General features: G+C 53.6%; 1 protein-coding gene across 6 annotated transcripts in view; it reads right to left on the bottom strand.

Annotated features, from left to right (window-relative positions):
• The window catches only part of Crtc1 (CREB regulated transcription coactivator 1), a 57,871-nt gene that overhangs the window by 12,770 nt on the left and 18,349 nt on the right, over positions 1–26,752 (bottom strand). For 4 of the 6 annotated variants that reach the window (XM_075987228.1, XM_075987229.1, XM_075987231.1 and 1 more), the window contains exons 2-8: positions 13,567–13,683; positions 10,897–11,034; positions 10,060–10,121; positions 6,706–6,800; positions 5,086–5,171; positions 3,079–3,119; positions 2,580–2,788 (exon numbers count right to left, since the gene is read on the bottom strand). In XM_075987228.1, coding sequence (XP_075843343.1) covers positions 2,580–2,788; positions 3,079–3,119; positions 5,086–5,171; positions 6,706–6,800; positions 10,060–10,121; positions 10,897–11,034; positions 13,567–13,683 — 748 coding nt within the window. The remainder of the gene's footprint in view (positions 1–2,579; positions 2,789–3,078; positions 3,120–5,085; positions 5,172–6,705; positions 6,801–10,059; positions 10,122–10,896; positions 11,035–13,566; positions 13,684–26,752) is intronic. The other 2 variants (XM_075987233.1, XM_075987234.1) reach the window with 2 other exon arrangements.

The following is a 26,752-nucleotide window of genomic DNA, read 5'->3' as shown; positions in this document are numbered from 1 at the left end:
AAAATACTCACATACAAAAACCCAAAAATAATTAAAAAAAAAAAAGTAGATGTGGAAGGCCAGGACTTGACTGCTAAGAGGGGCTCGTAGCTCAGCCGGCAGACGGCTTGCCTAGAACACACAGGCTCTGCTTTAGTCCCTAGTGCCACAGACACCAGACAGAGTGGGGAATGCCTGCACCCCACACGTGGGAGCTGGAGGCAGGAGGATTAGGGCTTTGAGGGCATGCCCGAGTACACTGCAAGCTCTAGCCTAGTCTGGGCCACAGGTCACCCTATCTCCAAAAAAACACACACACATACACAGGCACACACACATGAACACACACACATACACTCACACATGCACACACACACATGCACACACGCACACACTCACACATGCACACACTCACACATACATACACAGGCACACACACATACACTCACACACATGCACACACATGCCCACACACACATACACTCACACACATGCACACACACATGCCCCCACACACATACACAAGCACACACACATGCGTGCACACACACACACTCACATGTGCACATGCACACACACGTGTGCACACACACATACACTCACATAGACATGTGTGCACAAGCACACACACACACATTGTGGGTTACAGAAATCACACTGTCAGCTGGTGTGTTTAGCCCTGGCCTTCTGGTCATGAACACAAGGGCATTTTTAATCCTTGCCTAAGCACTAAACCCAGAGAGGCCAGATGGGCAGGCAAACCACATGGGCACCCTGCTGGCGGGTTCCTCTTCCCAGCTTGGATCACCTATGGAGCAGAGCCAGCTGGAGGGGAAGTCTGGGCAGGGGAAGGGAGGGCAGGCTGGCCAGGTGGCAGTGGCCTGGCCCTGGCATGCAAGCCCTGCTGGTGGGGCCCTGCAGGCCTCTACAGTATAGCCAGCAGTGGACATTGGGTCAGCCTCCACTGTGTACTGGTCTGCAGACAAGGTGGGGACTGTCTGTGTGCCAGGGTCTGGCTCAATTTAAAAGTGCCCAGAAAACAAAGTCCTTGTGAAGGGGAGAGGCTGGCTCGTAACCACACGTGGCACATATTACTGGGCAGGGTTGGCCAACCCAGTGGGCCAGCAACAATATCACACAAGCCATTCCCTGTGCTTGTTTACACTGACATCGAAGCAGTGGTGGAGAGGCCTGGAACAGGAGGTGAGGGGAGAAGAGCATGGCGGCCCTCCCTGTGCCGTGGGCCTTGCAGCTGGGCACTTACAGGCACATGATCAGGCTGTGAAGACTCCACAGCTGACACTGAGGGTCCTGTTCCTGAGACCCTGGAAGCCTAGGAAAGGGCCCGGTGGTGGTGTGTGTGGCTCGGTGGTGAAGAGATGGTTGAGTGCACATGGGTGGTGTGGGTGGCCCAGTTCTGTCGTTAGCGTCTGCAGAGCTGACACAAGGTCCCAGGCTTCAGCCCTAGCATCAAGTATCCACAAGACCCTCCCTCACCTTTTATCTCAGTAAATAAACACGCCCATGCACACAATACCGGCATTGTCTGCCCTGTGTCCCCTGTGTGCTGACATCAGCAACAAGCACAGAGGTCCCTGCTCTCAAATCCCTATCAATCCTGCCTCAGGGGTCACATGGCTCCTTGGCAGCCCACAACCTCAGGTTTGGAGAGCAGCTCCAGAGAGGCCACCTGTGCACCCCCACCCTTCATGTGTCCTGCCGCCTGTCCTAATCCACGTTACAGCCACAGTCATAGCTGGGGAGGACACGGGCCCACACCAAGGGAGGCTGAAGCAGAGTGGAAGGTGCCAGCTGGGCAGTGAGTCATCAGGAGAACGATGGTCCCCAGGCAAAGGCCCTGTAGTGAGAAGGTGCAACTAGCTGTAAGGTCAGGGCTGGGAGATAGTCAGAAGTAGGGGCATGGGGCTCAGCTTTCATGGGGTGGGATAGGGACAAGGTGGCAGAGCTGAGTAGGATCAGTCTCATGGCGGGGCGGACCCTCAATGAGTAGGTGGTAAAAATAAAGAGGGTGCAGCCACAGTAGGAGAAGCAGTGGTGGGTCCAACAGGGAGCCATGAGATGGGCACTGAGGAGCTGGAGTCTGGAACAGGCCAAGGAGAAGAGCTCTTGAAAGGTGAGGGCATTGGCTGTTCCTTTGGAGGACCCAGGGTCAGCTCCCAGGATGCACATGGAGGCTCACACCCACCTGTAACTCAGATTCAAGGACCCAGCACCCTCTTCTGTCCTCAGAAAGTACTGTGCACACACGGTGCACAGTCACACATGCGGGCAAAACACCCATTCACATATTTTTTTTAATTAAAAAAAAAAACCAAAATGGGTAAGCTTGGAAGGGCCAAGCCAAAGTGTCACTAGCAAACGAAGTCAAGGGCTCCCAGACTGTCCCTAAAGCTCAGCACTGCATAGCACTGCCCTGAAGTCACTGCTTGATTCCTAGAGGCAATGCTCACCTTCCCACCCCAGGGCCTTTGCCGTGCCCTATGGGGCTCTGGGTATGGGTATGTCACCCCTAGACAGTCCCACGAACTCCTCACTCCGATGCATGCTACTGCGGGATGCGGATAGCATGGGAGCCTTACCCTGACCAGTGCTGCTGAGGCCCAGATGTGCAAGGCTGCCGGTGCTGCTAGAGCTGGTAAGAGCAGGGAACGGGGGTTCCTCGGGATCCAGCGGCGTCGGGAGTGGGGAGGGAAAATGGGTGTTGGTGAGGTCAGGGAGGGAGCCCCCTGTGTTGTGGGTAGCGGGGATCAGGGCTGCTGTGCTCTCCTGCTCTGCAGATGGGAAGATGCTGGGGAGGCAGACGGGGACAGGACGTGAGGTCTGGGACCATGACTAACTGGCCAGCCATGCCACCCCAGGACAACTGCAGTGGGACAGGAGGGGACTGAGGGGATCAGTGGATACACGGTGAGCTGTGAACATGACAGGACCCCAGGCTGGAAGAAAAGCTGTCCACAGGTATAGGAGACATGTCTGCAAGCGAGTGACAGGCCAGGACCTCCTGGGTACCCACTAGTGGGCAGGTACAGACTTGGAGATGGAAAAGCCCTGGAACAGAGGGGTGAGGGCCACACTTACTTGATCCCAGGAACCTCGCAGGACTTGGGCCTGGAACCCGTCTGAAAGAGAGTAGAGCAGACGGTGTGTAGCAGGCACAGCTGCCTGTGTGCAGAGCCCAGTGCTGTGCCCTTCCCTGCTTCCCCTGCCTAGGACCAGCAACCATGCGACGATGCAGGGGGCCTCTGAGGAGCCCAGGGCAGAGTCAGGAGATGTAAAGATCTTCTCACATCCTCCCCAGATCCTGGAGCTGCTCTTGGGAATGGTCACAGCAGAGCTCTAGGCTGTGGCAGTGGGGACTCCTGGATACCTGTGGACTCTGAGATCCTGGTCCTCTAGGGGCCAGTGCTGCAGGCTGGGTGCAGACCAGAGGGATGAAGGGCAGGCAGGCAGCAGCTGGGGCTTCCCTGAGGCTGGCATATGACCAGCAGACTTGCTATATTATGGGATTCCAGCTGGAGAAGTCTTAGAAAAGCTTTCTGGGCCAGTTATAAGGTTCAGCCAGTAAAGGAGCTTGCCACATAGGCTGATGGTCTGAATTCAATTCCCAGGACCCACATGGCAGAAGATACCCGACTCCTAAAGTTGTTCTCTTCCCTCCACATACATGCCAGGGTACACACACACAAGCACATGCTCGTGCATACACACACATACATACTCACATACACAATACAGTTTAAAAAAATGTAATAATAAAAAAAAGACATGTCCCATGGTCTCAGAGACCATAACGGCTTTCTTAGCTATATGATGATGCCCCCAGGTCTCTGAACATATATTCATTCTTCTCTATATTTTTATTTCCGCACACTGTCATGGAGCCCAGGCTGGTTGCAAACTCCTGCTCCTCCTGCCTCAGCCTCAGGTACTGAGATGAAGTGAGCCACACAAGATCAGCTGCGTGACAGCCCACATCCACCCTACTTCTGAACTGAGCCAAGAGTTTAGATGATCAGAAATTCTTTTCTTTTTATTTTGGTTTTAGTTTGAGACGTTTCTCTGTGTAGCCCTGGTAGTCCTGAAACTGTAGACAAGCTGGCCTCGAACTCACAGAGATCCTGCTTCTGCTTCCCTGTTGGGATTAAAAGTGTGTAACGCCTTACCGTTCAGATTCTTTCTTCAGTATTGGGAATGGAATCCATACATGCTAGGCAAACACGCTACCCCTGAATCACATCCCCAGCTTCCCTTTTATTTTGAAAGAAAAAGATTTATTATTTATTTATTTATTTATTTGGTTTTTTCGAGACAGGGTTTCTCTGTGGCTTTGGAGCCTGTCCTGGAACTAGCTCTGTAGACCAGGCTGGTCTCGAACTCACAGAGATCCGCCTGCCTCTGCCTCCCGAGTGCTGGGATTAAAGGCGTGCGCCACCATCGCCCGGCAAGATTTATTTTTTTAATGCGTATTTTGCCTGCAAGTATGAATGTGTACGAGGTGTGTGCCTGGTGCGCATGGAGTCAGAAGACAGCAATGGTTCCTTGGACCGCAACACAGATGGTTCTAAGTCCCCTTCTGGGTGCTGGGAACAAAACCTGGGTCCTCTGCAAGAACTGCTGAGTTGCACCTTTTCCTTTTTGACATTTAGTATTTATTTGTGCGTACGTGTGTCTGGGGTAGTCTGAGCACGCTTGTGCCCTTATAGGCACGTGGAGGTCAGAGGACAACTTGAGGTAGTTGGTCCTCTCCTACCATATGGATCCTAGGGTTGGCGGCAAACACCCCAAGGGCCCTCACCAGTCCTGCTTCTGCTTTGTGTTCTACGCTTCCTGTCTGAGCCTGCCAGTGTGCTGAGGTCTCGGCTGGGACGAGTGTGTCCTCTTTACCACTGTGACCAGTCATGGATGTTAATGTTGGAGCTGTTTCTAGGCAGTCTGACAGGCCTGCTGTTAATGTCAATGCCTGGGTGCCAGTCAAGCTGCACAAGGGACCCACCTTGGGGAAGATGGAGCCACTTCAACAAGCTACCCAGTCACTTGTTTCTAGGCTGGGTTGGCGAAAAGGCCAGTCCACTCTGCGGTTCTTACCTTCTTTGAGTCCCACGACTGCTTAGAAAGTGTCTTGTCCGTCTCAGACCGGGTCTCCTCCATGCCTGGGACAGTGAGTAGTAAGACTGGATGTGGGGGAGAGAAGGGTCAGGAAGACTGAGTGCACGGCCCTGGCAGCATATCCAGGGGTGACTGAAGCTGTCAAAGAGGGCGTGGTCACCAAGACAGCCCTGTACACCTTGACAGCAAGACCAGCGGACAAGCTGTGGCTCACCCTCCCCTGCCTCCGCATCAACGCTCAAGTCCCCAGTAGCTAAGCCAGACCAGGGTCCCCCACACTGGTGACAGGTTCTGACGCTGTTGCTGATGCCCAGAGGGGGCGGCGAGCCCGAGGATGAGCAGAGATGTCAGGGGGGACCTCAGGCTGGCCAGGGGGTGAGACTGGAGCGCTTCGAGAGGGCTGGTGGGGGTCTGAGGGTGAGGTGGATGGATATTGCTTGCTTTGCCTGAAGCCTGCCTTAGTCATGGTGAAGGTGTAATTCTGTTCTGTTTTGCAGTGCTGGGGGTAGACCTGGGGCCCTGCAACACTCAGCAAACGCTCCATGGCTACACTGCTGTTTTCTGCCTCTTGCTGGACTCACGTTTTCCCTTGTGACTTGCAGGACCAAAAGAAGAAATGGCATTTGAGAAAGAACATCATGGAAAGCAGGCGTGTGCGTGTGTGTGGGATAGTCAGGGGTAATCTCCAGCCCGTACTGCCTTGGCCCCTCTCAGAGCACAAGACACTGGTCTTCCCACATCAAGGGAAGTTGGATGCTGTGCATAGAGGCCCACTTAGGCTCCTGAGAAGGCACGAGACCTTCATGGCAGGTCTCTTACATAAGGAGGCCCTGTGTAAGGAGGACCCACAGGTCTCAGTACAGCCTGAACTGTTCTGCCCAACCTCGGTGCTCCCCGCACTGCAGAGTCTTCAGCTTGTAGCCTTGGGCGACCTGTCATGAGTACTTTATCCAACAGAGGCTCCCTGGGAACCTGGAAGCTGCCACACACAGGCCTCCTCTGGTACCTGGGCCTCAGTGTCTACGGTTTGCTACACCTAGCCCCACAGAATCCATACCCTATCTCTTCAACACAAGAGTTGTGTGGGGCCCAGGACTTGGGGAACAGCCTACAGAGTCGTGTGTATGGCAGCAGGAAGGAAGCTCACCCCAACCTGGGGAGTCGATGGCCCTTCTCTTACATGGAGCTACCTAGCTGGGCCCAAGGGAAGGATGAAAGGGCAGGGTTTTTTTTTTTTTTTTCTTAAGACAGGGTTTCTGTGTAGTTTTGGAGCCTGTTCTGGAACTGTTTCTGTAGACCAGGCTGGCACTGAAGTCACAGAGATCCTCCTGCCTCTGCCTCCCAAGTTTGGGATTAAAGGCATGCGCCAAGACCGCCTGGCTTCTCTGCATGTTCCTGCCAACTTCTTACAGTTTGGTCAGTCACAGGCCCATGGCCCAGCCCCAGCCCAGCTCAGAATACAGCCAGTGCTCATCACCCAGGCCTGGCTCTACCTGTAAAACACCTGTGCATTCTCCAACACCAACTCCAGTAGCCCTGCCTGGGCAAGATTTTCTGAAGACATGCATCCTACTCTGGTGACCTCGTGGGATGACATACCTCTTTTCTGCTGTGCGTCCTGAGACCCGCCTGTGAAGGTCTCTACCTGGGTGGGGGCCATTGTGCTCTGGTGCAGGGCGGAGTCAGAGTTGGTCCTGGGGACAGAGGGATGGTAACACAGGCTCAGTCTTGATCTATCCATGTTAGATACGGCCTTGGTCCCTACAAGGGTCTAGGACCTGCCCCATGGGCAGTCTGTGTGGGTCATCCCACCAGCTGTGTGCCCCAGGTCAGGGTTCTGACCTGTGACCAGGTGCACATGGCGTGTTTCTGCGACAGGTCTTCAGCGTGTGTACACCAGGACGCCCACCCTATCTCACTGCAGTGTGCTAGTATCATGACATGTGCTGCTGCATCTGACACCATGTGGGTTACAGGACTGAACTCAGGGTCTTGTGTTTTGCCTTGATTTTCCAGAGGTTGCCACCCAGCTTTCCATGCCCAGTGCTAGGCCTGTGGACCTAAGATGGATGCCCCAATATTGCAGAGGAACCATGGGTGACTGTTCTTGCAGTCAGCTGTTTCTGTCATTTCTCACATTTTTGGAAGTCGCCTGCTCACACTTCCTGCTTACTCAGTTAATATTATTTCCTTCTTGGGTTTCTGAGGGGGTTGAAGATTAGTTAGCTATAGTTATAGTTTACCAGATGCAGAAAACAAGTTAAAATAAAAGTAAATTAGGTACAAGACTTTGGACTCATCAAATTAGGATAGACATGGATTATTTTCTCTGAATTTGTCAAATGCAAATGGACTGGACATTACTGATGTATTTATTGCCTGTATATATTGTATATTGTCATTGTATTTACCATATATAGTTTTTTGTACAATAGTTATAGCCTTCTCTTTTTTAAAATATTAGACAAAAAGGGGAGATGTAGTGATATTGCATTTGTATTTGTATAGTTTGCCTTAAGTTCAGAGAGTAAACCAGCCACAGGGATCAGCCTTACAGACCGGGCAGTGGTGACACACACTTTTAATCCCAGTAGCCAAGCTAGTTTGCCATAGAAACCAGGTGGTACTGGTGCATGCCTTTAATCCCAGTCTTAGAGAGGAACATAAAAAAGGAGGAGACAGCTCTCAGTTTCATTCTGAGATTCCTGGAGGCAAGAGTCCATTTTGGACTGAGGTAGAGGTAAGAGCCAGTGGCTGGCTGTTTTGCTTTTCTGACCTTCAGGTGAACCCCAATATCTGTCTCCAGATTTTTATTAATTGTTCTGTAGCCCAGCTTTTTTCTATTTAAAGAATTGTGATATTTTTAAAGATTTATTTATTTTTTGTGTATGGGTAGTCTGCCTGCGTGTATCCTTGTGTACCACGTGAATGCCAGTGTCCATGGAGGACAGAAGAGGGCATCAGAGCCCCAGCAGTTGGAGTTACAGATGGGAAGACAGTCCATGCTCAATTACGGAGCCATTTCTCCAGCGCAGTTTTACACGAAGCTGAGAATGGGATCCAGATTATGTACACTCTAAGTGAGCACCAAGTACTCAACAGCCCATCCCAGCTTGGCTTGCTTTAACTAAAACTGTTAGTCAGGGATGGTAAGTATGGTCCCAGCCACAGCGAAGATCCCAGGAATGTGAGGTCTGCCTGAGGAGGACAGTGAGAAACCACGTTTGAAAAAAATCAGGCCAGCAAGAGAGCGCAGAAAGTAAGAGTGCCAGGTCATCAAGCCTGATGGTCGGGACCTAGGTGTTAGCCCTGGCACCCATGTGGTATAAGAGATCTGCTCAAGGTAACCTCTGACCTCTGACCTCCACCTGTGCCACACTTGCTCTCCCCATCAAAGCCGGCGTGGTGGCGCACACCTTTGACCCCAGCACTGGGAGGCAGACAGGCGCATCTCTGAGTTCAAGGCCAGCCTGGTCTACAGAGTGAGTTCCAGGAAGCCAGCTCTGCCGAATGAGACCCTCACTCAGAAACACGTACTCTCAAAACAAAACAGAAGTCTACCTGGGCCATAACTGAGTGGCTGAGTTCCCCAGCACCCATGAGGCCCTGGCTTTACTCCCCGCACCACATAAACTGGTGTGGTGACACAGGCCTGTCCCCTCAGTGGCCAGGGCTGGACGACAGGTGTTAAAGGTCAGCCTGAGTCCATGAAACCCTGCCTCAGAGAGAACAGAGTAGCAGCAGAATATGGTAGCAAGTATCACTATCCTCTGCGGTCCCTGGGAACCCACAGGGCGCGGAGCCTGTGTAGTGCAGCCCTGACCAGCACCCAACACAACAGTGCAGTGCTGTACAGAACCTCACACCTCCAGTTGACAGGACACTGGATATGATGCTGCACTGTGTACAGCTATTACATTGCTTTTTTCCCCAAGATTTATTTTAGTGTTTGTGCATGCAGTTCCTCTGCAGACCAGCAGAGGGTGTCAGAGCCTCTGGAGCTGGAGTTACAGGTGCTGGTCAGCATGTGGTTCTGGGATTCAAACCTGAGTACTTGGGAAGAACAGACAATTTGCTGAGCTGCTGAGCTGCCTCTGCAGCCCTGCATGGCCTGGAGTTCACAGAGATCTGCCTGCCTCTGTCTCCCACATGCGACGACTGGCAGGGACCTCCATATCCAGTTAACACCGACAAGCAGCATTCCCTACAGCTTCCTTTTCATGGTGCTGGGATAGAAGCAGGGGCCTCGTGTGTGGCAGGTGGTGCTTGCTGCAGACCCGAATCTCAGTTGCCAAAGACCATTTAGTAATGTGTCTGAAAGGCAGCTTCCGTGCAGCAAATGCCAGGCTGGTCGTGCGCACCTCTACTCCCGCCACTCGGGAGGCTGGGGGCCGCTGCAGCCAGTCTGGGCTAGGGAGTGAGAGGTTGTCTCATTAGGAGAACAAAATAAAAAACAAACAGGCAAGATACACCACCGACTATTCAATTCTAGAAAGAAGTAAGAAATAAAAACCAGGTGGTGGCTGTGCACACCTTTAACCCCTGAACTTGGGGAGGCAGAGGGAGGCAGATCTCTGCAAGTTCGAGGCCAGCCTGGTCTACAGAGTGAGTTCCAGGACAGGCAGGGCTACATGGGAGATACTGTCTCAAAAAAACGAACAAACAAACAAACAAAAAGAAATATGGAAAAAGAGAAAGAGAGGGAAGAAGAGGAGGAGGAGGGAGGAAGGGCAGGAGGAAGAAGAGGAGCAGAAGAAGCAGGAGGAAGAGAGGGAGGAGGAGAAGGGAGAGAAATGAGGCTCTGAAGGCTCATGAAGTCACCCTCTCTGGAATCCTTTGGGAGCATCTGGCTCACTTGGTCACTTTCCAGTGACCATGCCCTGCATCTCCTTACACAACTGTAACAATCGTCTACACTGTCTTCTCCTGGAGGCAGGTGGCCCTGGCACTGACCTCCTCCAGCTGGTGTCTGCAGGAGGCGAGAGGTACACGGTGCCATAGGGGCAGCTGTCAGCGTGTATGAGTTAAGGGAACCTCGCAGTGGGCTCTGACCCTCCCTTGGTCACACGTTGGTCATGGCCACAGCATAGGAAGCCTGGCACACTGGCTGGGTGTGGCTTGGGCTCCCAGCTTGTGGCTGGGTCTGCAGATAGCTGGCCAGGAGGGCAACGGGTGTTTCCTGCCTGGCTGGAAGCAGCTGCTGGTGCAGGAGCTCCCTGGGGGGCCTGGCTCATTCACCCACAATTCAGCACCACCCTCCAAACTATTCTAAGAGGAGGCCCAGGCCTCACACTGGGGCCCAGATGCCTCATGGAGGCCAAATTCAACTGACCTCTTTGATTGAGGCAGCTCCTAGCACCAAAGGCTCAGAAGCAAAAAGCAGAGAGCAAGCAAACAGCTCCATCTTGCAGAGTTGGGGGCGGGGGCAGGAGAAACCTAAAGCCACTCTGTGCCGGAGGATCTCGCAGTGGCAGCCAAGTGAGGAGGAGGACCCTGGCAGGTGTCCACCCTCCAAACAACAGAGGCAGGACTGTGTGTGGAGTCATTGCTGTGTCCATCTGGGCCTGGTTCTGTCTGCAGCCCTTGAAGGCTGCGCTCCTGATCAGTCCTCTGTGGTTTGGAGTCACCTCCTTAACTCTGCTCTTTGTCCCACTGACCCTACCTCTGACTCCAGCACACTGGCTATCTGCAGGCTGACCCCAGATTTCCCTGACTTGGTGTGCACAGGCAACAGCGTGTGCCTGTTCCCGCTCCCTCCCAATCCCACACACATCCTCTGCAAAAGGATATCTGTCGCCCATGCTTGTCAACTGAGAGGGGCCGGCGGTGCGGGGAGCCAAGTCTGCCGCGCTCACGATATACTCTGTCCACAAGCCCATGGTGTCGTGTAGTCCGACTCGTGTCCAGGCCTGAGGACTGAAACGGTGTCTGGAGAGAAGGAATGGGGTCAGAAAGGAGAGAGGAGACCCAAACCCAGATTACTGGCTGAGGCCTGAGGTTCCCCCAGCTTTACCCTCAGGGACCCCTGATCTGGGGACACATTCAAACTCTACCCCATAGGCTTCTCTGGCAGACCAAGTTCCAGCTGCACCATGGGGCTAGGGTGCAAAAGCTGGCAGGGGTGTCCCAGGAAGGTCAGGAGGCTTGGAGTGCAGCCTGCATGTTCAGGCCAGACAGGGCACTCCAAGCTTTGCCTGGGTGCCAGGGATAGCTCTCCCCAGCTGGCCAGGTGCAGACAGGCCTCCACCCTCTCTTCCAGGCCTGGCCGGCCTCCTGTCCCCACCTACGTCATCTCTGAAGGGGCCAGCCAAGAAAGGCCCCCAGGGCTTCAAGCCCAGAGTTGCTGTGGGGCCCACCTGGCCCGGCACTTGCTCCCAAGAGGATCAAGGCAGAGCCCAGAACTGCTCTGGATTGAGTGGGAGCCCTCTCTCCTAGCCCCTCTCCCACTCTACCCCAGCATCTCAGCCAGGCACCACTGAGAGCCAAGTACAGGCGCCTTCCGGAGCTGTGGCCTGGCTGGCTGGCTAGGGCTGCTTACTCACACCTGGGCTGGCACAAGGCTCCAGGCAAACCTTGGTGTCCCCAAGGCTGCCAGAAGCCTGTCACCATGTTAGGGTGAACTCAGCTGCCTGTGCCAGCCCAGGACTTGTCTTATCCCCATGACTGCCTGGCTACCTAGCCCTTCTGTCCCCAGGCATAAAGCAAAAGCCATTCTGATATTCAAATGGGCTTCCTGCTGGCAGTGGCAGGAATGGACTAGCCACTTCTGTGTGTCTGCCTTCAGGGCTGGCTGAGTAGCCACTGCCAAATCTCTTTGTGACCCAGACAGACCCTGCTGGTTTGGGATTTTCTATAGCTTTCCCCAAGGAGGGACAGTGAGGCTCAAAGATGGCCATGAGCCTCCCCACCAGTCCTGGGGAGGAAGGGGTCAGTCATCTCTAAGCCTCAAGAGAAAACCGAGGCAGCTGCTGCCCATCTCTCTAGGCCGGGAATGCCTCCTTATATCAGACCCCTCTCAGCTCTTTGCCCCCATTAGCAACCAAAACCCATCCTGCACAGAGGCCACTAGCCCTCTAGACCCTGTCCAGCCTTCCAATCCTCGCCCTCTTCTCCAGGCCCCTCCTAGCCTTTCAGTTCTATCTAGGATCCAGCACTTGGGCATGTGCATGCTTCCAGGCTTAGATCATGAATCTTGGGACACGTTTGGACTCTGCTGTAACAGATCCCAGGTCAGGATATGTGCACATGGCATCTGCCCAAGAAGGACCCCAAGAGTCCGGGAGACATTGAGCAGATTCACCCTGGGTAGGGGTGGAGGGTACCTCCCCAGGAGCCACAGGGACAGCTGTGGGTGTGCACATAAGGGTGAAGGGTGTGCACATATGGGTGAAGGGTGTGCACATTATATGGGTGAAGGGTGCGCACATCATATGGGTGAAGGGTGTGCACATCATATGGGTGAAGGCCTCACAGGTCGGGGCTGGGCAGGAACAGCCTCAGTCTGGGGCTCAGTTAGCACAGACACTGAGCTGTGGTCAGGGTTACCCCTAAAACCCACTGCACTGAAAATGCGAAGAACCAACACCCTGAACTGTCCAGTGGGCAGGTGTGGGCCCAGTAGGGTCCCTTGTGCCCTCAGACTGAGAAGGGCACTGTGGTGACCATGCAGGGTTAAGTGAAGGTGCTGGGGAGGAGGAACTGAAGATAAAATGGAGGTTACCCACCCCAGAAAGCCAGTGACTTCAGTATGCCAAGCTCTGGAACTCCAGAGTAAGGTTCCCCAGGACCAAGCTAGCAGTCTTAAGCACACCCAGGCACAGACTGACTATCCCAGCAGCCACATGGTAGGGGAGGAGTCATGATTCTGGAGCCTGCCAGCTCTTGGGGACATGGCTGTTCCCAGACCCTTGGCAGCACTGTTTGATGGCTGGAGGGCCCTGTCTGAACCCCCTCCTCTCACTTCTCCTGCAGACTGGGGTCTGGGGAGGAGACACTGGCCCTTATCTACATTATCCTGACAGCAGCCTGCAGCCTGAGGGAGCCTGCAGGGTGTGCGGCTCTGCCAAGAACTGTCTGCAGACAAGTGGGGTCAGGCAGCAGGGGCTTCCTTCTGAGAACTGCAGATCAGTGAGGCGGCTGGAGCCAAGCCTCCAAGGCCCTGAGCTCTTCCAAGGCCTCAAAGCCCGCTGGCAGGTGCAGCAGCTGCTGAGTGCTATGACTAGTCGGGGAGGGGGTAGGCTGACTCCAGGACTCCGTGGAGCTCAGGGAACCTGGAGCGGCCGCCCTGCCACCTCCAGACTCGGGATGTAAGAGAATGAGTGGAAACAGCTCAGCCTGGGGCCACCCAGCTGTCCCTGCAGGCTGTGGCTTGAGTGGAGCTCAGAATGCAACAAAGTTGAGACAAGACGACTTGCAATATTACCTAGGAAAGGGGAAATCCTAGGAGGAAAGGGGGCTCACCTGGAAGGAGAAATCCATGCTGCCACTTCCAATCTGGTTCACGTTGGGCAGGGACCCGCCATAGTACTGGCCGCGGCTGGGGCCCAGCTGCAGGTACTGGGACTTCTGCAGTTGAAGCTGGAGAAGCAAAGCCACCAGCTGTCACCATGCAGGAAGGAACATGTTCTAAGAGAGCCCCACAGGGTACCCAGACACCCAGAGGGTTCAGGTGGTGGGGTTGAGGGACCCCGTGACAGAGATTCTGAAAGAGGCAGAACCTATTCTAGATGGTGCTCCCCAAGTGGGACAATGCACCCCAAAGAAGCTTCTGACCATAAACTTGTGAAGCTAGCTGCCTGGCTCACTTTACTGAGAGACCTGGGAAAGCCTGGCCAGAAACCACAGACATGCTGGCCATTGGGAAGCCTATTTCAATGGTGGAAAACTGTTTACTAATATAACATGTAGGGGCTGTCTGTCTGACCCTCTAGCCCTAGTCTGAGCACTGGGGATCCTACCTAGGCCCTCCAGCTCCTTGGGACTCTGAGGAAGCAGGTACAGTCACATATCTGAGTAGCATGCCTGCTAGTCTCCAGCCCTGCTTAGGAGTGCGGACTGTAGGGAAAGGGGCATGGCCCATTTCCGGTGTCTGGACGTAGTGGCCAGGGAGAGTGCTGTCTGCTCTGGCTGGGCTGTGGTTGCTAGGGTCCTGCACTGTGTACACAACAGGGCTGCCTCTCAGTTTCTCTCACAAACAACTGGCAGCCCAACTTCCTGCCCACTCCCACGCCAGCCCATTCTTCCTGGGGAAGCCTTGGACACTGGAGGAGGAAGCAAGACTCCAACTGGCTGCATGCCAGGTCAAGCACCTCACCCAGGTAAACAGCTGTTTCCTGTGTGCCTCAGTGAATCTTGGGTGCCTCTGCTGGGTCTGTACTGGGAGGTTTCTGTGTTCTCAGTGGATGCCAGCTGGTCCCACCCACAGCTCCCCACTGAGTTCCTCCCTGCAGCTATGAAATATGGAAAGGGGCAGGCAAGATGGCTCAACAAGAAAAAGTGTTTGCTGCTAAACTTAAGGACCCGAGTTCAATCCTTGAACCCCAGGGAGACCTGACTCCTACAAGTTGTCAGTTTGTCCTCTGATCTCCACCCACACAAGTGAGTGTAATTAAAAATGAAACAAAGCTGAACAGTGGTGGCCCACGCCTTTAATCCCAGCACTCAGGAGGCGGGCGGGGGGGGGGGGGGTGGATCTCTGTGAGTTCGAGGCCAGCCTGGTCTACAGAGTGAGTTCCAGGACAGGCTCCAAAGCTGCCGAGAAACCCTGTCTCAAAAAACCAACAACAACAACAAAAAAATTGAAACAAGTGAGAACAGGAGTGCTTCTCGGGACGAAGCCAGTGTAGCTCTTAGCGCCCATCTCGTCCAGGTCACACTCCTTAGGTCCCCATCTGTCTGAGCCTCAATTTCTGACCTCCTGGTGTGAGTGCCACTGATGGGGCTGTGCTCCACCAGTCCTGTGGTGACAGAAATGGCACGAACAGTGCATGTGTCCACATGTGCTCCACCAGTCCTGTGGTGACAGAAATGGCACGGAACAGTACATGTGTCCACATGTGCTCCACCAGTCCTGTGGTGACAGAAATGGCACGGAACAGTACATGTGTCCACATGTGGTTCTCCATGGATGGAGACCAGGTGCCAGGGCAGTGCACATCAGGCCATTGTATTTACAGCTATGTCTGAGAACACAGGAGGCCTGGTATTTGGGGATGAACCTCAGAACTGGGTCTGACCAGAACGATCCTCGGGGGTTCCAGTCCACTCTACAGAAGCTTTGCTCTCCTGCAAGATGTCTGAGCCCACCCACCTAGCTCAGCAAGGCCTTGCAGCAGCTGCTCTATCTTGGCTGCTGTGGTGCGAACCCCACCTTCCCTGGGGCCATCAGGCCCACCTTTGGTGACAAACAGAATTTGCACAAGACACCTGGAGGCCTTCAGGACATCCTCCCTGACAGGGTACCACTGCGGTAGGGTATGGGGCGCACATTTGTCGTTCCAGCACTGAAGAGGCTGAGGCAGGAAGGGCAGGAGGTCAAGACCAGTATCTTAAGTGTTTTTATTGCTGCAAGGAAAAAGCATGACCAAAAGCAAGTTGGGGAAGAATGGGAGAATTGGCTTATGATTCATCAGAAGAATTTAGGACCAGAGCTCACACAGGGCAGCAACTCCAGGCAGGAGCTGATGCAGAGGCCATAGAGGATGCTGCTTACTGGTTTGTTCCCCAAGTCTTGCTCAGCCTGCTTTCTTAGAGAACGCAGGACCACCACGTGCCCAGGGACAGTCCCACCCACAATGGACTGGGCCCTCCCCATGAATCACTAATTAAGAAAATACCCACAGGCTTGCCTACAGCTTAGTTTCTCTCTCTCTCTCTCTCTCTCTCTCTCTCTCTCTCTCTCTCTCTCTCTCTCTCTCGGTTTTTCGAGACTGGATCTCTCTGTAGCTTTGGAGCCTGTCCTGGAACTCACTCTGTAGACCAGGATGGCCTCAAACTCACAGAGATCTATCTGCCTCCTGAGTGCTGCAGCTTAGTCTTAAGAAAGCATTTTATCAGATGTGGCTTCTGACTCAGAAGACTCCAGCTTGTGTCAGAACCGCCAGTCTCAACATGAGACCTAACAGTTATCTCAAGTGGAAAACTTTGAGATGACCCAATAAAGCAACAGATTTTTCTGTTAGTTTAACGTCCACGGGGAAAAGCTGTAACGTGAATGTGAACGGTGGGTGAAGGCCGAAGTCTCTTCCTGACGATGGGAAGCCCCCACAGCTCCCTCTCCAGCAACAGCGATGGAGCCAAGAAAAACCTCACCAGCCTGGCAGTAACGTTCTGAGCCACCTAAGAGCTGGAGAATGACCACATGGGCCTGTCATGCAACAAAGAACTCAAAACCCAGGTGTCGTGAGAGCCTGGCGATGGTGTGGTGGCTTTGATTGTTCATCCACTGCTATCGTGACAGTCATTATTAAGTCCCAGTCTGCAAAGGATGAACCATGTGAGCTGGAGCACCTGACAGCTAACCACACAGGCTCTGAACTCCCAGAATGCACTTCTGGTGGAAGGAATTTTTGCAAGATTTTCATGTTGAAGACAAGAACTCAAACATAGTCAGAAGTGGAGCCTGGATTTAGTTTCCATCAGTCACTGGCTATGGAGACCTGTTTAAAAAAACAAAAGAGGACTGGAGCAGCAATGCCAGCAGGACGGCTTGGCAGGTCTGGGCAGCTCAGTACCAAGTCTGACCGAGTCTGATGACCTGAGTTTGATCCCCACAATCCACATGGTGAAGAAAAGAGCCAACTCCCATAAGTTGCCCTCTGACCTCCACATGTGTCATGGCTCACATGTGGAGATATGATAGAAAGATAGATAGATAGACAGACAGACAGACAGACTGTAGACATAGTTTTTGGTTTTTTGAGAGAGTGTTCCTCTGTGTCCTGGAACTGGCTCTGTATACAAGGCTGGCCTCGAACTCACAAATCGGCCCACTTCTGCCGATTTAAAGGTGTGCACTACCACCACCCTCACTAGTTATTAAGGTGTGTATCATCACGGACCTGGGCTTTAAAGACTGACCTTCAACAAGAACCCAGATGCCCAGGCAGTATGGCTGTGCTGGCACACACTGGTGTGGGCAGGATGAGCATGCTCACGTGGTGTCATAGTGATGGAACAACTGAAAGGCCTGCCCCATGTCTCCTGGGCCACCTACCCTGCACCCTTGGCAGAAATAAACTATAACTGTAAGTCAGAGAGCTTCCAGAGAGTTCTGAGTCTTTCTAATGCACTGTTGGACAGAGGGTGACCCTGGGGTGATGAGATCCTCCTACAGCCAAACCACACTCTTCCTGAGGACACAGAACTGTCTACAGAGACATGCCAACCTGGTATCTGCTGACAAGCATGTGACAGGAAGAACAGAAGAGCGCGAGGCACGAGTCCGCCACTCTGTTGGGCTGCTCACACAGGACAGCCCATCAGTCCCTCTGAAGCCAAACTGCACATAAAGCAGTGGTTTTCAACCTGTGGGTGACAACCCTTTGGGGGGCCAAACGACCCTTTCAGAAGGGGTATATACCAGACATCCTGCATATCAGATATTTACCTTAAGATTCATAGCAGCAGAAAAATTACAGTTATGAAGTAACAGTGAGATACTTATGGTTGGGGGTCACCACAACATGAGGAACTGTATTAAAGGGTCATGGCACTAGCACGGTTGAGAACCACTTGTCCCTGATCCCCAGGCCAAGCTGGCCACTTTGACATAAGCAGGAACATGTGGATACTGGCCCCTGAGGGACCGTCTAGGAGATACAGTAACCCCCCCACCCTGTTGGACGCCTCCCCTTCCCATCCCCAGCTGCCAGCAGGGGTCAACACTGCAGCATTTCTGCTCAGGTCTGTGGGCCAAGCCCAGGGCCAGGTCTACAAACAGTCCTCTCTAAAATTCTGAGAGCCCACCTGGACAGAGGGCGGGCAGGCACCCACATGTTTGCTTTAGTCTGTCACCTTCTACTTGGCCCACTGCTGCAGGATTGGGATTGTCCCAGCCTTCTGAGTGCTGCCATCACAGGTGTGTGCACTACAGAGAAGAACAGAAGGCAGCTGGAGGCCCAAGTGCACTCTCAACTGAGCGCCATCCGAATCTGCAGAAAGGACCCTGGCACAAGCCTGGTCACAGCTCTGCTTGTGACTTCTTGGCTCCCAGCCACCTTGGACTTGGATCAGTTAGTCGCTGAGACCTAGTGGCTGCTGTATGCAGAACCAGACTGTGAGCAGAGCTGTAGTGGGGTCTCACTTCCTGCCTGCTAGCTGCAGTCCTGGACCCTTCTGGAATGCCAGCCCTTGTCCATGCTGACCACGAGAGTCAAGGTGGCAGGTGCCCCTGACATACTTCTCACTGCTGTTCTGTGATTAAGGGGCAGGCTGGCCCACAGTTGGCAGACAGGGGAACAGCCTGTCTCACACTGTGGCCATGCTGGGCATCTGGAGGGGTGGCAGCTAGAGGGCACCTGTGGGTGCTCCTGGTGCCTCTCCACCCAGGGCAAATCCCAGGTGAACATGGTATGACCAGGTTAGAATTCTAGAGCTGTCCGACTGCCACAAGCTGGAAGTTCCTTCCTGCCTTGTCCATCCGCTACACTCCAGGCAGCCCAGGATTTGGGCGCACAGCTCCAGTTCTAGATCCCCCACGCTGTGGCCTTCTTTCTGTGTCTCCACCTCAGGCCATGGATGCCTCTCTCTTCCACACAGCACAGCCCTTGGTATCTGTGGGTCCCACACTCAAAAGGCCCCAGACAAAAAGATCACTGCATCTTTCCAAAATGCCCACAGAGTCCCGTGATTCCCTAAACGCCACTGTGACAATTCCCACAGTTCAGTGGAGTCAGGTGTTCCAACTCCTGTAGAGAAATTTCCAAAGGCTTGGCAGAGTCTGCAATGCTACCTCATGTCAGAGAGTGACCTGAGGACTCCTGGAATTTCGTGTCCACAAAGCCCCGGCACCCAAACCCCACAGATACCAAGGGGTGATGAAGTGGCCCTGGATTTGACTCTCACCTTAACTGAGAGTGAGTTCGCCTTGAGACTTTTTTCTTTTCTTCCTCTCCCTTTCTCCCTCCCTCCCTCCATCTCTTTCTTTTTGAGACAGGATTTTTCTGTGTAGCTTTGGAGCGTGTCCCAGAACTCACTCTGTAGACCAGGCTGGTCTTGAACTCAGAGAGCCACCTGTCTCTGCTCCCGAGTGCTTGGATCAAAGGCGTGCGGCAGCCACCATGCGGCTCACCTTGAGACTGTTTAAAAAATAGTGTACTTTTTGCTGGGTGGTCGTGGTGCATGCTTTTAATCCCAGCACTCAAGGCCAGCCTGGTCTACATAGCAAGTTCTGGGACAGCCAAGGCTACACATAGAAGCCCTGTCAACAAAACCAAATCCATGTATTTCATGTTTAATTACATGCACTGTGCACATGTTCACAGATACCAGAAGGGGACACTGGAGCCCCTGGAGCCTGAGGAACCTGAGTTCTCTGCAAGAACGGTACTCACACTCCTAACTTCTGAGCCATCTCTCTGGCCCCAGGAGGGTGGCTCAGTGGAGGTCCCTCTGCTGGCCTCTCCTGTGGGGTGGGCTGACAGGGCATCATAGAAACTCACCCCTGGCCGTGTGTGACGCCACTATGAGTCTCTCCTGGGAATGGGAAAAGATCTGGCATTTTCCCTGGAAGACCTGTGCAACTCCCAAACCACTAGCCCCTCCCAGCCTCACTGTTCAGATGGATTGGCCTTGGGCAGGCCTTGGTGGCCTATAGTTGCCATGGCAACCAGCTGGCCTTGTAAAGAGATTAATTGGAACAGGCTGACACCAGGGCTCTGTCCTGTGCAGGGACTGTGGTGAGGAGGAGCAGAAAGCAGAGGAGAGGGATATATGCTCGGTGTGTGCCTTAGTTTCCCCCTTGTTTGTCTGACCTTCTGCTCTCCCAACCCTACAGCCCCTCTACCAGATAAACCAGTTGCAGCTGCCTCAGGGCCTTTGCATGGATACAGCAGGGGGATCAGACACTGCCTAGAATTCCACGGGGTTCTCCCTTCTTCAGTTCACACTCTGAACTTCCTCACCCTGGGTCTGTCACCTCCGTGGTGACAGGAGAGGAGCCTGGAAGAGGAGTTCAGAAATGTCACAAGCAGCTAGGAAAATGCTCACAGCACTGACCAGAGAGAGCAGCTCTAGGGCCTCCCCCAGGGGCAGGAGGGACACAGCTGTGCCTGGACAAGGCAGCTGCCCTCCATTCATAGCTGACATGGGGAAGAGGCCTTCCCAGGGCTGACAGCAAGCACACAAAGGCCCAGGTGTTCACACTGGAGCTCTATAGCTTTGGAGAAGTCACAGAAGGCAGCCAAGGGCAGGGAACCCTGGAATGGAGCCACCTTCCCAGTGCTCTCTGAGGGAGAACTGGCGTCCCTGGATTCTGAAAGTGTCCCAAGCAAGAGCCAGCAAGCTCAGGGAAGGCCTCAAGCCACCGAAGTTCAGGAGGGGCTGGTACCAAGGCTCTGGGGTAGGGGCCTCAGACAGCGCCAGCCACCACAAAGGGGACAGAAGCCACCACGAAGGGGACAGAAGGGGACAGAAGCCACCACGAAGGGGACAAAAGGGGACAGAAGCCACCACAAAGGGGACAGAAGCCACCACGAAGGGGACAGAAGCCACCACGAAGGGGACAGAAGGGGACAGAAGCCACCACGAAGGGGACAGAAGCCACCACGAAGGGGACAGAAGCCACCACGAAGGGGACAGAAGCCACCACGAAGGGGACAGAAGGGGACAGAAGCCACCACGAAGGGGACAGAAGGGGACAGAAGCCACCACGAATGGGACAGAAGCCACCACGAAGGGGACAGAAGCCACCACGAAGGGGACAGAAGCCACCACGAAGGGGACAGAAGGGGACAGAAGCCACCACGAAGGGGACAGAAGGGGACAGAAGCCACCACGAAGGGGACAGAAGGGGACAGAAGCCACCACGAATGGGACAGAAGCCACCACGAAGGGGACAGAAGGGGACAGAAGCCACCACGAAGGGGACAGAAGCCACCACGAAGGGGACAGAAGGGGACAGAAGCCACCACGAAGGGGACAGAAGGGGACAGAAGCCACCACGAAGGGGACAGAAGGGGACAGAAGCCACCACGAAGGGGACAGAAGCCACAGTGTCATTCTCACTCAGCACTGACAGAGACTGGGGCTCCTCCCTCCCACACAGGACACCTTGACGCCTCCCCTGCCCATGCTGCCCCAGCCCTGTCAACCACCCACCATCCCCACATCCCCAGAAGGAGCCATCTGCTCCCCGCAGCTAAGTCCTCAGATTCTAAAGAGCAGACCATCACAGCCTCACCCCAATCCTGGTGGAGCAGAACCAGCCCCCGGGCAATGTGCTCAGGCTGAGGACTGGCTAGCTGCAAACAGCTCGCTACCAGTGGGAAGGGAGAGCGGCAGGGCCCCAAGGAGGATGAGGACAAGAGCTATAAGCTCTCACAAAATCCACTCCCCAAGTTCTTCTCCAAGTCCTGTCAGAAGGCTTGTGCTCCCCAAGTTCCAGCAACAAGAATGTGGGACAGCTGCCCTCCGTGCTCACACGAGCTGCGTGAGTGCTCTACCCCTGAGCTGCACTCCAGCCTCCCACAAGTTCTGCTCCCCTGAGGGTCTAAAGGAAAGTGTTCTGGACCCCAAATACCAGTACGTATTCTTATATTTTTGGTTGTGAGCCTAGCCTTTAACGGCTGAGCCATCTCTCCAGCCCCCAGTACGTATTCTTATTTGTCCCACGTGTGCACAGTTTAGTGACCCAGACCACTAGAGGCTTAACTGTGGCTATAATGGAAGACTGGGGGTGTGCGAAGGGCTCTGGGATGGCTGATCCTGGGGGGGCACTGTGTCCCTTCCCACCCTAGCAGCCCCGACTCTGCTCACCATCTTTCTAGATGTTCTGGACATGTACCCCCAGCTATGCAAAATGTGGCCTTTCATGTCTGGCTTCTGTCATGTCCTGTCTGTCTGAGATGCATCCGGCCCACTGCACGCCCCAGGATGGGCACACCACATTACTGTTTATTTATTCCTCGGATGATTGACACTTGGGATATTTTTCCATCTTTCAGAGGCTGGCAATAATTGGTGAACACAAATGTGCAACGGAGCCCTGGCCTGCAAGTCACAGTGTCCACCTGGGAGGGGGCCGTGGTGTTGCTAGCAGTTCTCAGCGCACTGGCTGTGGCGTCTTCCCTGACAGCTGCAAGTGTCGCACTCCCACAGGGCTCCAAGCTTCCAGCCTCACCTCCTCCCCAACACTTGTTCCTTTTTGGGTCTCTTTGTTTTTGCAATGCTGGGGGTGGAACCCAAGACTAGAAGCACACTATGCAAGTGGTGCTCTGCCCTGACAGAATCTCAAACTCAGAGCAATCCTCCTGCTGCAGAGTCTCAAACACGGGGGTTATATGTGTTGCATAAAGTTGACTATGGTCAACTTTAATTTTATGATTTCATTTTAAAAAAATTAAAGATTACGTGTGTGGGGGTTTGTACACACATTACACAGGAGCCCTCGGGCGGAGGCTCCATTACGTGTGTGTGGGTTTGTACACACATACACAGGAGCCCTCGGGCGGAGGCTCCATTACGTGTGTGTGTGTGGGTTTGTGCACACATATATACACAGGAGCCCTTGGGCGGAGGTTCCAGATCCCCTGAGCTGCCTCAAATGGGTGCTGGGATTCTCTAGTCCCCCAAAGGGTCTCATGTAGCCCTGGTTGGCTCTGAGTCCCTACTGTAGTTTCTGATGCTAGAGTGACAGGCAGGAGCTACTACCCAGCTGATGTGTGTGCTTTTGATTTCAAAGGAATCAAAGGTTCCAACTCTTGCATTTGGACTCATCTCAAAAAAATTTTTACTAAAAAAAAACAAATATTTTTTACTTTTTTTTTTTTTTTGAGACAGGGTCTTACTGTGTAGTTCGGGTTGTCCTGAACTCCCTCTGTAGACCAGTTGTCCGTGAACTCAGAGCTCCGCCTATCTCTGCCTTCCAAGCATTGGGATTAAAGGTGTGCACCACCATGCCTGGCACATTTGGGTTCATGTCTGTCCCCTACTGTGATGTTGCCAGGGTCCTGTTGGGTCACTAGGCTGACCAGGCAAACTGAGGGCACTGTGACCACAGGAGGGGATGAATGGAGGAGGACATAGGCATGTAGATTCCAGGCTGAGTCACCTCAGCCCCGGGTGGGCCTCCAGCCTCCCCATCTCTGCAGCCCACTGTAAACAGACTGGAGTACACGAGCACGGTGGGGCCTGGGAATGCCTTTAATCAGCCTTCACAGCAGCTGCCAAATTTCCAGACCCGGGAATGAGCGGGTCTGTGGCGGGCGGCGCCGGCTGTTTCTCTAGACAGCAGTGGAGGTTAGACATAGGCACTTGGGCCCAGAGCTGGGATGGGTCCCTTGGGGTCTGTATAGCACAGCTGGTTCTGTGGGGCCCTCCTCCCTCTATGGGGTACCCAGCCCTCTCTTTTGGCCTAGAGCCTACTTCTGAGTGAGGCCTCACAAAGGGAAGAGACACTGCTGAGTCCCTAGTTTGCAAGTGGGGAAACTGAGGTTAGAAGGGGGCTCTGTTACAAATCAGACTGTCTCATGGGCCAAGGGGGGTTTCTCTTGCCACCATTTTGGTCTGGGGCTCTCCATGAAAAGTCTACTAACAATTGTACTGGAGCTAGGCATGGTGGCACACACCTTTAATCCTAACACTCTGGGTGCAGAGGCAGGCGGATCTGAGTTCCAGGTCAGCTTGGTCTCCACAGTAAGATCCAGGATAGCCAGGACTATAAAGAGACCCTTGTCTCAAAAGACCACCCCCCCCCCGAATGAAACCAGAAAACTCGCTGTATTAGAGGCTGGATGTGGGGCTCAGTAGCGGGGAGCTCAGCGGGCAGAGCACTTGCCCAGCATGCACGAGCCCTGAGCTCCACTCCTGGTACAATACAAACCAGGTGTGGTGGCACAAGCTTGTAACTCAGGAGATGGAGGCAGAAAGATCAGGAGCTTGAGGTCATCCTGGGCTATGTTAAACACTGTCACAACGAAAAACTGGGAAGCCTGGAATATCCACATACCTCAGATTTTAGGGATGCAGCACCTCAGCCTGCCAAGATCAGGCAGAGCCTTGGGGTGCCAGGGTTCTTCTGTGGAAAGCCACAGCAGTGTGGGTCTCTGCAGGGGTCTCTTGGTCTGGGCTCTGATGTGACCTGAGGTGTATGGCTGACCAGCTGCCACCTCCTTCCCAGGTGTCTTGGCTGGGACATGCCAGGCTGGTAACTATGAAAGCTTTCTGGGTTGAGTCACACACTAACCTACCTTGGGAATCAGCAGGAGGCCTGCGGCAATAAGATGATCACATAGGGTTTAAGTCTAGGTACTCCAGGGCAAATGGCCTGTACTATATAAAACTATGCCTTACCAAGAAAGTCCCACCCACCCAACCTCCAAAGGCAGCTAGCTGCATTAAAATCTGGAGTCTCTGCACTCGGTTAAAGATCTGAAAAATGAAGCCTGGACTTAAGGAGAGGGATGTGGCCAGAAGCCAAGGGATGGCAGGATGACCTGAGCCAAAGGAAGCCACACGCAATGGTAGAAAGAGAACTGAGCCCTACTCTGCCCTCCCAAGCCCACACACCCATGACGTTGAACCTCATCTCACAACGATGTGGGGCTCTGCAAAGGCTCAGAGTGAGTCTGGATCACAGGCGGTAGAGAACTCTCCAAGTGGGTCTTTGGAAATGACAGGAGATCATGGGACTGACACACCAAGCACAGAGCTAACTGAGCAGAGACCGACCGAGTGAGGAGGTAGACAGTCACAGGAAGGCAGATCAAGGGGACCCCTGCAGGATGCACAAGGAAGATGGTGGGCAGAGAGGAGCAAGAACAGAGGAGAAGGAGGGACATGGTACCAGGGCCTCACCAGGCTAGCTCCCATGGTGGTCAGCAGAGAGGTACCAGGATGGTGGTGCTACAGCTCAGACCATGACAGTTACGAGGGGTGGCAAGGGCCTGGAGGCCAAACACAGGCTAATCTGTGTAATGTGAGAGGTCCTTTTGTCTGTGTGTTGCTTTTATGGGATAATGAATAAAGAACTGCTATGAGCCTATGGCAGGGAAGAACAGAACTAGGCCAGGAAAGCTAGGCTGGATGCTAGGAGAAAGGGCAGAGTGAGAGAGATGCCATGGATCCTCCTCCTGAGACAGATGCTGGAACATTACCTGGTAAGCCACTGCAGCGAGGCTATACACAGATTTATGGAGATGGGTTAAATTAACATGTAACAATTAGCCAATAAAAAGATAGAGCTAATGGGCCAAGCAGTGATTTAATTAATACAGTTTCTGTGTGATTATTTCGGTAAGCGGCTGGGAACTAACTCACGCCCTCCATTCAGCATCTGTGAACCTAAGGAACTGAGGCTCCCTGACTACAGGTTTGCTGTGCTGCTGAAGATAACCCTGATATCTTCATGTCTCGGTGTCCTTAGTGCTAGGATGACAGGCATGTATCTCCACACCGAGCTTTGGCTTCTCTCTCTCTCTCTCTCTCTCTCTCTCTCTCTCTCTCTCTCTCTCTCTCTCCCTCCCTCCCTCCCTCCCTCCCTCCCTCCCTCCCTCCCTCCCTCCCTCCCTCTCTCTCTCTCTCTGTGTGTGTGTGTGTGTGTGTAGGTCAGAGGTCAAACCTGAGTTTAATTCCTCAAGAGACATTCATCTTATTTTGGGGAAAAGCATTTCTCACAGGCCTGGAACTGGGAGTGGAGGTGAAGCTGGCCAGCTGGTGACCCCAGAGAGCCTCATGGCTCTGCTTCCCTACTCGGGGGTTGCAAGCATGCACCACCACAAACACCTTTGGGGGGTGTTTCCAACTTTATTTATTTGATGTATGAACATGTACTGAGAGTGCCTCAGTGTGCTTGTGGTTGTCTCCTTTCCTTCCCCACACAGGCCTCAGGGACCAAACTCAGGGTGCCAGGCTTGGTGGCAAGCACTTCACTGGCCTGCACCAGCTCTTCTGCTTGGCTCTAAGCATCAAACTCTTGGTCCCCATGTTTGTGTGGTGAGCGCTTCACTGACTGAGCCATTCCCCCAGCATGCAATCCGTTCTTGAGACAGGGTCTCTGTGGGGGGGGGTTGGGATAGGGTTTATTGGTGTAACAGCCCTAGCTGTCCCGGAACTAGCTGTTGTAGACCAGGCTGGCCTTGAATTCAAGGAGATCTGCCTGCCTCTGCCTCCCACAAAGGCCTGGGACACCACCACCTGTGGTCTGGACTGACCTGGAACCTCCTTAAATCTACATCCCATGTGCTGGTATCAGGCATTTGTCATGGAATCTGGCAGGGTGGCTGCTTTGGGAAGCAACTTGGTTCTAGGGCATGAGATGTCTACCCTGGATACTCTAAGCCCTCAGGGATGCTGTGGCTGCTAACTGAGCTGGGAAAGAACCAGTTTTCAGATAAGATTAAAACAGTTCTGTCTCAGAGAACATTAAGCTCAAGGCTTTAGGGTACCCATGCCAATACCCCAAAAGAGAAATGGAGAACTGCAGTCAGGC

The sequence above is a fragment of the Microtus pennsylvanicus genome, chromosome 9, assembly GCF_037038515.1.
Source record: "Microtus pennsylvanicus isolate mMicPen1 chromosome 9, mMicPen1.hap1, whole genome shotgun sequence".
Classification (NCBI taxonomy): Eukaryota; Metazoa; Chordata; class Mammalia; order Rodentia; family Cricetidae; genus Microtus; species Microtus pennsylvanicus.
The sequence above is the reverse complement of the archived record's forward strand: the minus strand, read 5'-3'. Positions and strand labels throughout refer to the sequence as shown.